This window comes from Equus asinus, chromosome 15, assembly GCF_041296235.1.
Source record: "Equus asinus isolate D_3611 breed Donkey chromosome 15, EquAss-T2T_v2, whole genome shotgun sequence".
Taxonomy (NCBI): domain Eukaryota; kingdom Metazoa; phylum Chordata; class Mammalia; order Perissodactyla; family Equidae; genus Equus; species Equus asinus.
The window spans coordinates 39,176,989-39,189,043 of record NC_091804.1 but is presented as its reverse complement, the minus strand read 5'-3'; the positions used below and the strand labels follow the sequence as shown (position 1 = coordinate 39,189,043).

The window sequence follows — 12,055 nt, the reverse complement described above, 5'->3', positions numbered from 1 at the left end:
AGAGTATATGACTCTACAGGTGGACGGCTTAGAATTGAGTGAACACATTCAGGATTATTTCTGATTTTTAAAATGCAAATTTTTATTAAAAAAGCAGCATTTAACTCTGATTCAGTCTATCTGACAACACAACTGATACTGTTACAAGTTGAAGAGCTTTACCGCTTTACTTTTAGGTATTCCAACTTAAGACAATATTGGTTTGCAAATAAGATGAAATGCTTTCGGGGATTATGAAAAAGATTCACTCAGTTCCAGACACCACAAAGCTCTTTGAGACACTTAGAAACAACGTCAGCATGCCTTTACCGTGCCTCGTATCTGGATTTCCTTCCCGCAGAGCTTCTATCTTGAGCGTAAAACCCAGGCCCCATGAGGAGTCCCCACCCCACCTCCCTGCACTAGCTCTAAGAATGTAAGATTTTCAAAGTTTTTCAAAGATGTTTTTCTTACCTGACCCAGAAAATAAATTCCTCCACCTACTACAAAAGCAGAAATTGCTGTACCAAAAACAGCAAATAGGGTGATGGAACCAATATTTTGAAAGAAGTTACCCTGTTTGAAAGAACAGAAATGAGAGAAATGATTAGAAAGGCTGGTTCAGGCAGTGGAGGCGCAGACCCCGACACCTGCCCTCCTCACACGCTTGATTTTATGCAAAGAGGACCGTCACCCACCCCATTTGGCAAGCTGGAAGCCTGGGAGTCTTCCCTCACCTCCACATCTGACGGCAGACCCACGTCCTCTGGCTTTCACCCCCCGCCACGTCACTCACATCTCCCGGCTTCTCTCCATCCCCCTCTCCACTGCCCTTGTCCAAGCTGCCATCATCTCTCCCCTGTACCACTGCAATAGCTTCTAACCAGTCTCAACCATTCCTGACCCCTTGCCCCCCACTCTCCAAGGGCTTCCAGAATGATCTTTGCAAAAGACAAATCTGACTGTGCTGCCTTCACTCTGACCCCCACCTGCACTCGAAATGCAGCTAAAACCCAACCAGAACCTGGATGGTTTAGCCTGTGACGGCCTCTAACTCGCCATGTCCTCTGGTCCAGTCACACAGATGGCTTTTTGTTCTGTGCACACTTTGTGCTCCTGGGCTTGGACCACTCTTCCCTCCTCTTTGCCTGGTGAACTCTAATCACCCTAAGATCTCAGGACATTTTGACTTTTCCTGAGGGACGCCTTCTGTGATCCCTGAGCCAGGTCAGATCCTACTTTATGCTCTCAAAGCACAACGACCCTCTCCTGGTAGCACTTGACATGGCTGAAGTTTTACATTTATTTAGGTAACTATCTGACTGACGTCTGTCTTTCCCCCTAGGCTGCAGGCTCAACAGGGAAATGGCCACATCTGTTTTTGTACAACAGTCACTGACAATGCCTGTCGGCCGGAAGATGCCTAATGAATAGGTACTGAAGAAATTAACTCTGCTTCATGTCTGATCAAAGGCCAAAGTTTACACAATATCATTTTTCCTTTAATTAAGAAAAGGCATATCATTACAAAGAATGTCAAGATAATAGGTAATACTATCAGAAACTCCCTCTTGCTATCCAGGTCTTTTAAACAATTTTATTTCACTCTATCAGTATCATCATCAAATGACAGATAAAATATATTTTCATCCATACTTCACAGCATTTAAAGGAAAATATTTGAGTCCAAGTAGCATGGTATTATCTTTTGAATTTCCATAAAATTAAGAAAATTATGTTATTTATTAGGCTCCTGTGGACTCCACTTAGAAACAACACCCAGCAACCTTAATGATGCCTGATTGTGGGTGTGGACAAGGAATCTCATCTTTTTGCTCAGAAATTGTCAAGCCAGAGACAACAGGAACTGATACTTTAAAGCTCACTTCAAAAGAGCGTCCTCAGCTCAGCAGTGACAGCTCCACTAAGCCTATCTCCTTCAGGAAGCTTCTCTGTTTCATTTGTTGCAATTTTGATTTGGCTGCCCCAAATCTGACAGTCAATTACTTTGTTTGGCATATTAATCTTTAGCACACAAAGAACTTTAAAATAACTCAAGGCAAATACACTGAATTGTTTTTTCTAAATAAGAGGCTTTCATCTATGAGTTTCTCTTTGCAGAGAGCTACTTTATTTTGTTATTTAAAAACAGATTAAGCCTTCGTCTGTTTATAAGAATCTAATTCTGATCTAATCTATGTAGTTGGTTAATATTAATCTGGATATTGAAAATTTACCCAAATTCAAGTTACCACACTACAAGAACTTCCTTTTGCACATAAAGCAAATTTACCTGTTTTTCTGACATAATTAATGTTCTATTCTCTATACGACATTAACAATTTAAGGAAAATAGATGCCCACCTAATGTATATCAACTGATGATAATCTTATTGAAATTTTTATCCCAACTCCAAATTTACATCAGCAAATACAACAACATAGTCATGCATCACTTAACAATGGGGATATATTTTGAAAAATGTGTTCTTAGGTGATTTTGTCATTGTGCAAACATCACTTACAAAACCTAGATGGTGCAGCCTACTACACAGGTAGGCTACATGGTACTGATCTTATGGGACCACTGTTGTATATATGGTCCATTGTTGACCACAACATTCTTATGCAGCACATCACTATTAAAATAAAACATTCAAAGTCGACCGCCTGTCTTCTTTGGGGGAGGGTAGGAAGTGGACAGAAGTCTCTGAATTCAAATTTCCACCTCTTATTGGTCCCTTTCACATAAATTGTCACATTTTCTGCTGGAAGGCCATCTTTAAAGAAATGTATTTCTAAGAAATTATTATTTTCCTCAAATTTTGAACAAGTTTATTTCCCCTCCCTCCAAAAAATTAGAAAATAAAAACTTTACATGCTTTAATATAATAATCAAAGTGTCATGTTTTAAAGTCCAAATCAAATCAATACCCTTAGCTTTGTTTTGAAATATGTTCATAATCTGCTCAAAGCTCTTTTAAGATTTGCTTACAAAATGAAGGAGTAAAAGACATTGACTTTCCATTCCTTCTGGCTTGTTTTCTTTTTAACAACTATCTGATGTCAGTAATGGTTTATAAGATTTGGGAAGTTTTTTTTACATTACACTTCCTTTTCACCTTTTTTTGGGGATAGTACAATAAAATAATAACTTTTTAAAAAATCTAGACTGAACATCTTAGGATATTTTTGCTTTAGTACCCAGGTGGAAAATTAAAAATTTAATATGTATGTTTTTTATGAAAATTCTCTTGACAAATTTAATTCTCAAGTTTAATAAGTTGCTATTAATAATAATACAATAATATTAATAACAAGAAGTGCTACCATTTATTTAATGTGGTGGGCAGTACTTTGCATACATTCTTTCATCTAGTGTAAACGTCAAAACAAGCTGGGAGGTAGGGTTTTTGGGGTTTTGCCTTTTGTTTTTAATTTCTACCTACTCAAAAGGAACCCACAGGGGGCAGCGCATGATTAGACCCAGGGCTCTCGGGCTCCAAAGTTCACGCCCTTTCCTCTCTCCAAGGGCAGGCCTAATCTTACTCCTTCCAACCTTCAACATTTTTATCACATTCACAAAATAATGTATTATTAAATTACTATTAACACAACAGTATTAAATACCGTTGTATTACTTGTATTTTAAGTTGAGTCACCTTTTTATTTTAAAACAAATGTATTTATATTTAAAGAAAACTCATAGACAAGGAAAAAACCCATGCACGCACACAAACTGGCTTAAAAGTGAGAAGCTCCTGCCCAAGCAGACAGAGTCCCAGTGGAGGTGGGAGGACAGAGACCAGGAATGCCAGGGCAAAGAAGGGAACTCGGCAGGCGCCAGAGACGCTGCTCTCCAAGGCCGAGCTAGGGGGCCAAGAATGGGCCAGAAGGAGCTGGAAGACTAGAGGAAAGGATAGGACCCCAGACTGGGAAGGAGAAGCTGGGCCAGGGAGAGGGAGGGAAGAGATTGAGGCTTGGGGATCAGGGGAACATCAGCTGGGAGCTGAGGCCGAGGGAAGGGCACTGAGAGGGGAGACACTGAAGGACGGACGGGCCTAAGAAGAGAGAAAGGCCCCATGTGGTGAGCCGAGAGAATTCATACGTCTGGGGCACATGTCCCCGTTGCCCCAGGACATAGTCTGTCTTCTTAACATGTGTCAGTCTGTGTTCAGTAAGAGGAGTCAAAGTGTTGTCCGTGCACCACTTAACATCACTTTGGCCAACTTCCTAAGCAAAGTACTCCTCTACGAAAAACACGAGCTTAATAAGCCGCACTGCTTGAAACCACATTTGCTCCCCTCCACCAGTCAGGCAGCACAGGGCAGCTTCTACCACACCCCCCAAGATGTTCACAGAGAGCCTCCGCTGCCAAATTAACAGCCCCGCTTTGAAGGAACACGCCTTACAAACATGGGAAGCCATCCAGACCAAGAACACTAATGTGTGTCTGAGTCTCACCTTGTGTAATGAATATCCTGACTCAAATATAATAGGCGGAAGCAACAGGAGGAAAAACATATTTGGACGAAACATTTCTTCTTCCTGTAAATGTAAAGGGGGTATTTTCAGAGACATGGAATTTGTGTAATTAAGAAATAAATCCATCATTCGAGAGCCAAAGTAATAATTCTCTCAGGGCCTGGCCCAGTGGAAACATACGTTTAAATGATGACCTGATAATTAAACCAAGCAGGAGGAGAGACCGAAAAAGAAAAACAAACCAAAAAATCCCCCTGTATTTAAAAAGAAAAACAAACCAAAAAAATCCCCCTGTATTTAAAAATGCGGGACAAGTGATTTTAGAGGGTGATCAGCAAAAGAAATAGAATGAACTGCTTCCAGACAGACAGTAGTACGCTTTTATTCTTTACTAAGGAAAGAAAATTAACATTAATATAGAAAACATTTCACTTCAAATAAAACACTTTCAAAAACAAGTCCTTGAATTGGAGTCCTCTGGGAAGGAGATAACGGGGAGCCCTCAAACAACCCACTGACAGGAAGGGCAAACCCACACATGTTGCACATGGCCCTGCCTCTTCCCTGCCTGTCACAGACAACTTGCCATTTTCCCAAATCTGACTGTAATGAAACAGTCCCCACCTCACTGTCCATGCGACTTGGGACATGGCTATAAACAAAGTGAGCCCCCTGCCACGCTTCTGGTACTTTCAAATATTAAGTACCATTATGAAAGGTATTTCCAGAATATGGCCATCTTTGGGGAGCTGAAATAAGAATTTAATTTTCTATATTAATATATCTAATTATTGGTGGATTTAAGGAAAACACATATTGGTCGTCAAACCCAAAATGACTACATGTAATACACAGTCTACTAAATACCACAAAATGAGGCCCTGTTCCACATGAAAATTTCTAGGCCACAATCTTGACAGTTTGATTTTTTGTCAAAATCCCTGTTCAAAGAAATGACTAAATGTATTCTTACAAATGTACAGCTGTTACCATACAGACCAAAATAACAACATTCAAAAAAGGCTCAAAATAGAAGCAAATGATGCGGTCTGAAAATGCCTTATGAAGTCTTAAAATAACTATCTGTACAACAAACTCATGACTCAGACTGGGACCATGTGAAAAGAAAAGGGCCGATCTCCGCGTTTCGTGGGGCCATCTATTCTCAGGATCTGTGCAGTGGGGGCACTGTACATCCTTTTGGAGTTTCAGAGACTAAACTCCTCTGGGAGAAAGAAGAACCCACCTGCAGTAGGTTGCAATGTCCTAAAGCTCCAATTCAGGTCCACCTAGAACCTCAAAATGTGACCTTATTTGTAAACAGGGTCTTCGCAGATGTAATTAAGGGAAGAAACCAGATGAGATCATATACTGGATTAGGGCGGGCACTAAACTCAATGAGAGTGTCCTTTTAAGAGACAGAAAAGGACACAGAGACACAGAGAAGAAGTCCATGTGAAGACAGACTGAGGCAGAGATAGCAGTGATGCTGCCACAGCCACGGGACGCCTGGGACCACCCAAGCTGGAAGAAGCAATGAGGATTCTCCCTGACAGCCTGGATTCGCTCCCTGGAGGGAGCATGCCCAGCCAACACCTTGATTTCAGATTTCTGGCCTCTAGAATGATGACAGAATCGATCTCTGTTGTTTTCAGCCACCCAGTTCATGGTCATTTGTTACAGAAGCCACAGGAAATGCATACATTACCTTACTGTGACTAGTGTTACAGAAAGGTCCCAGGTTCCGTTCAGCAACATCTCTCAAGTACCATTCTAGGTGCTACTTGAGCAGGGTGTGTCAAATACTGCTGACCCACAGACTGGGAGAGTCAGCCCCTTCTGACTCTTTTTCAATCCCAATTAAGTCAAAGACACCTCAGTCTGGTGCCACATGTGTAAAGCGTCTCTCCACTGTGCTGACCTCCCTTTCTGACAGAACAGGCCTGACCCGAGAGGTTTCAGCAGGCATCTGTACCACTTTGTTTTTATCATATTTATTTATAGAAACAATATTGAGGGGCCGGCCCAATGGTGCAGCAGTTAAGTTCGCATGTTCCGCTTCTCAGTGGCCTGGGGTTCGCTGGTTTGGATCCTGGGTACGGACATGGCACTGCTTGGCAAAAGCCATGCTGTGGCAGGCATCCCACATATAAAGTAGAGGAAGATGGGCAGGGATGTTAGCTCAGGGCCAGTCTTCCTCAGCAAAAAAAAAGGAGGATTGGCAGCAGTTAGCTCAGGGCTAATCTTCCTCAAAAAAAACCCCAAAAAACAATATTGGTTTCCCACCTGAAACAGTATTACGACGTTTCCTTTAAAATAAATGTATACGGTATACCAATGTTCACAGCAGCATTATTCACAATAGCCAAAAGGTGGAAACAACCCAAGGGTCCATCAACAGAGGAGTGGATAAACAAAGTGTAGTATATACCTACAATGGAGTATTCTTCAGCCATGGAAAGGAAGGAAATTCTGACACATGCTACAATGAGGATGAACCTTGAAAACACCACACTAAGTAAAATAAGCCAGACACAAAAGGACAAATATTGTATGAGTTCACTTATATGAAGTGCTTAGAACAGGTAAAGTCATAGAGACAGAAAGTAGAAGAGGGGCTACTGAAAAAAGATAGAAAATACTAAAAAAGATAGAAAGTAGACTGGAAAGTGAGGAGGGGAGGATGGGGAGGTTTGTTTAACGGGAAGTTTCTGTTAGGGATGATGAAAAACTTCTGGAAAGAGACAGTGCTAATGATTAGACAACACTGAATGTATTTAACGCCACTGAACTGTACGCTTAAAAGTGGCTAAAATGATAAATTTTATGTTATCTATTTGTAGCACAAAAGACTTTTAAAAAATGGCTATAAAAAATGTACATAAACAAAAAAGCAAGTTTATTTAAAGAAATATGCTAAGCATATGAAGGCAGGTAGAAGGCAGGCCTGGGGAGACAGTTTGAACACAGAACTCACGGAAAGAAAACACCAGGCTCCTTCACTGTTTTTCCTATCCCCCTGCTCCCTGCAGCACCCAGTTTCCATACAGGTGTCCTGCTTCCCACAAACACCTGTTCCTCCAGGAAGCCTGCCCCGACTACCCCAGCCTAGAAACCTCGCCCTTTCAGCGTCAAGCACTGGTTGCCTGGACGGCTCTTTAAGCACTTAATTACATTCATCACCCAACTTTGAGTCGCTTGTCTATACTATTAAATATATTACTATATTTTAACTTGAAAAGTAACATCTGTTGAAAAATAAATTCAGTAACACTGAAGCATATAAAACTAAAGTGAAAGATAAGCTCCCCTCCTCTACTGAGAGCAGGGGTCACCAGCGTCGCCAGGGGAGCGGCTGCGGCTCAGTGCCTCCCATCTCTGCCAGGCAGAATGTGGGCCTGCTGTTAAGAGAGCTTCTGTTTTTTCAAGAGAAGGTAGAAGTTCAGGTTTTTATGTGAAATTTCCAGAATTTTATATAGATTAATAAAAATTTTAAATCAAACTAAATATTTTTTATTGTTTTTGAATCAATTCCAATTTTGATCAATTGATTTTAAATCAAATCAAACAAAATGTGTTAGCGGGTGATATCTACACATCAGGCTATATCCGGGAGTAGAGCGAGGGTTCCAGTCTGCAGCCCCCGACCCAGGATGAGCCACTGGACGGGAGCTGAATTTAACAAGCTGCAGGAAGGTGGGGACGTCATTCACAATGTGCTGCAGGGGGATGCCCCGCCCCAGCCGAGGGGAGTTCTAGATTAGGAGCTCAACAGACATCTTGAGAATTCATTTAAGACATGCCACATTTCCTGAAGATTATTTATAACAGTTTCAAAGTGTGATTTAGGTCAAACTACATGGATTTTTTTGCAAATTTTACACTGTACAGTTTACCAGGTAAATTAATCCTAGCACCGAGGAGCTGCAGCAAAGTAGGAGAGGCTCAAATACGAAAAATTTTAATCATACAATTCTTTAATACTTTGAAATGGACCTTATTTCCCTCCACAAAGTCAATTTTGTACACACAATCTCTCTGCTCAATACGGATGCTCAAGTTTACAAATGTCACATTAGTCCTCATACCACAAGAAGACGCTCAGGCTCTAAGGACCATTGTGTAAACACAAGGGTATGGACATCCACAAACTGAGGACAGCAGGGCACGGCAGAGAAAATACAGAATACGTCAGGCCAGAGGGTCTGGACACATGACTCAGCTCAGCCATTTTCTAGTTCTGTGGCGTTGGACATGTCCCAACTTCTCTGAGCCTCACTTTCTTCATCCGTCAAAGTGAGGTGACGATGAGACCCAGTCTACATTGCACAGCTGTCATAAGGACAACATGTGACACCATTTACACAGCATTCTGTAAGCTCCACAGCACTGGACAAACACATTTTATTATCCTCAGCTGTCAGAACGGAATTGGGAGCAATAAACATTGTTTAATGTTTAATGCTAATTAGAGCCTTTCCTCCCTATGCAGCAGATTAGCTAAGATTATAAAGATGCAAATAAATAGCAAAACATGACACTGAGAGCTCCCATGTTAACTTGAAACAGTATGAGATTTATGCTTTTTCAAAAAACTTAGATGTAAAGATATCAACACCAATCTAATAGAATATTAAAAAATTAATGGGACAACATAAACTTCACTGACAGTAATGATAAGAAAGCCACCATAACTATCAGTGTTACTAAAATTAAGAACAACCGATAAAAATTGTAATTATGTTAAAAAATGAACAGTTGGCAAACCTACCTTCCAATTTGCCAGTTTTTTAAACTCTATAATTTTTATAACGGCTCCCATGAGAATACCTAGAAGAGAAAATGTAAAGCTTAACATAAGTTTAAGACATGAGAAAGATCACTCAGGTTTATTATTCTAGAGAAATTGAATATTATTATGTCTCTAAATGGCTTTTATGGATTTCTGCAAGTTTTTTGTCTGAAAACACAAGAAAAAGTGTGAAGTTTGATGAGTCACAGGAACTTCTCACCTGCATCGCAGGCAAACATACTGTAATGAAGTCTACAAAAATCCAGAGGGGAGAAGCTTCAGAAAGCAAGACCAAAGGACAGTCTGCTTGGCACAGAGGACTAATGCCTGTCATTTGAGCTATGTCCCCCCATTTTGTAAGAAAGCTTACAAGCTAAGATTGCCCTGTACCGCTTATTCCTACCATTTTCAAAACACAGTCCAAGATCACTTTCTCAGCCTCGATGGCAGCTCTATGTATTTAGTTAGAGATAAAACCCCAATGCCGAAAATAACCTAAAGTAAAAATTGTGTGAAATTCCTGGAACATAACAGACCATCTAAGTTCAGGCATGTTTCCACAAAGCTGACAGGTTCATTACTCTCTCAAAGTGCCCACCAAAAATAATTCTCGAAGCAGCATCACGGGTACAATTTATGACTGCTCTCTTACTTTCTAGGGAAATGATTCTTAACCCTGCTGGCTCTTCAGAATCACCACGGGAGCTTGACACCTGAGCAGAACTGCAGCCCCCGCTAAGTCAGGACCTCTGGCAGGGGCGATACAAAGCCAGCCTGAAGACCACTGTCGCAGGCACTTCAACGCAGAGACTCCCCTCTCCCTACAGAGGAAGGCGCTTTCCCCATCAACAACAGGAAGCGGAGGAAACACACCTTGGGGTGGGAGTGAGGAGATTATACTGGAACACAGAACTTCAGTATTAGGAAAAGCAGCTGCACTAAAGCTAATTGTTGTGGGAGGAGGGTTGAGGCAAAGAGAGGAGACAAGTTAATTCTAATTTTATAAACCTCTATACTATTTGAATTATCATATACTATTAAACAACAGTAAAATTACTTTGAAAAAGAGAACAAGAGAAAATAGAGCTGAGCCACGAGGGGAGTCAATGACCAGGTTTTCAGAACAGAAGCTGCATACCCACTCGCCAGGCGGCACGAAAGCACTGACTCTGACCCCTCTCCAGCTCCAGTTCCCAAAGGCTTCTCTTTCCTTCTCCCTTCAAATTGTGTATACAGTTTAAGGAGTTTTTACGCAACTTTTTATTAACCAAATTGTTCATGAATACTTTGTAAAATGTTATAAATAAGACAACAGTCCCTTTTGGTGAGATGCCACTCCCATTCCCATCCTCACTCTCTCTCCCCGCCCCAAGGTAACCAGCCTTCTTGAAAAGTTTGGGGAAAATTCTATCACACCCTTCTCTATCCTCTCACATATTTATATGTAACCATACAGTACTGGGTGTGGGGGTGTGTAGATACACACAGCACACACCTGTGTGTATCTATACAAAATTTATGGAACTGTAATGTGTCATTCTACTACTTGCTATTTTGCTCACTGTTATGTCTTGGAGATCGAGTCAGGGATTATCACACATAGAGCTGCCTCGATCCTTTAAATAGTTCTACAGCATGGCATAAAAATGCCACAGCCTGAATAGATATTTCTCCAAAGAGGATATACAAATGGCCAACAAGCACATGAAAAGATGCTCAACATCATTAGTCATTACAGAAATGCAAATCAAAACCACAATGAGATACCTCTTCACACCCACTAGAATGGCTATAATAATAAAACATGGAAACCAAGTGTTGGCAAGGATATAGAGAAACTGGAATCCTCATACATTGCTAGTAGGAATGTAAAACAGTGTAGTCGCTGTGGGAAAACAGTTTGGCAATTCCTCAAAAAATAAAATAGAGTTACCACGTGACCCAGCAATTCCACCCGAGAGAACTGAAAACGTATGTTCATACAGAACCTTAGCCACTGATGTTCACTAACAGCATCATTCTTGATAGCCCAAAGGCAGAAACAACCCAAATGCCCATCAACTGAGAAATGGATAAACAGAATGTGGTCTATCCACACGATGGACTATTACCCAGCAATAAAAAGGACTGAAGCACTGACACATGCTGCAATGTGGATGAATCTTGAAAACATACTAAGTGAAAGAAGCCAGACACAAAAGACACATATTTTATGACCCATTTGTAGGAAAGATCCAGAAAAGGCAAATCTATAGAGACAGAAATGGTTGCCTGGAGCTGGAGAGGAGGGGTTTGGGGGTGATAGTTAAGGGGATGAGGCTTCTTTTTGGGGTGATGAAAATGTTCTAGAATTGGTGGTGATGGCTGCACAACCCTGTGAATACACTAAAACACACTAAATTGTACACTTTAAAACTGTGAAGTCTATGGTATGTGAATTACATTTAAAACTTTTTAAAAGTCACAGTTTTTTTAACCATTCCCCCAGTGATGGCTGTCTCCAACTGGTGGCTGCTAACAGCAGTGCTGCAATGAACACGCCTGTACGTGCCTCTTTGTGAAAGAGTGTGTCCCTAGGGCAGATCAAGGGACAGTGAATGGCATGAGCATTTTTATCTCTGAAAACGTTGCCAAACTGTCCTCCAAACCGGCTGTGCCAATTCACACCCGCGCCGCACCGGGGCGTCCCCACAGCCTCACCAACCCTGGCGAGTCACCAGACCTCAACATTTCCGCCAATGTCATGGGCAAGAAATGGCACTGTTAAGGTTCCACTTTGCATGGGCAGTCTGCATTCAG

General features: G+C 41.2%; 1 protein-coding gene across 5 annotated transcripts in view; it reads right to left on the bottom strand.

Annotated features, from left to right (window-relative positions):
- SLC9A8 (solute carrier family 9 member A8) overlaps window positions 1-12,055 on the bottom strand; it is a 69,086-nt gene that overhangs the window by 38,117 nt on the left and 18,914 nt on the right. For 4 of the 5 annotated variants that reach the window (XR_001396732.3, XR_001396733.3, XM_014832725.3 and 1 more), the window contains 3 exons: window positions 9,236-9,294; window positions 4,444-4,527; window positions 454-555 (listed from right to left, as the gene is read on the bottom strand). Coding sequence is in view for 3 of the 5 variants with exons in the window: in XM_014832725.3 (XP_014688211.1) it covers window positions 454-555; window positions 4,444-4,527; window positions 9,236-9,294 (245 nt within the window). In the remaining 2 variants the exon portion in view is untranslated. The remainder of the gene's footprint in view (window positions 1-453; window positions 556-4,443; window positions 4,528-9,235; window positions 9,295-12,055) is intronic. The other variant, XM_070486112.1, reaches the window with a different exon arrangement.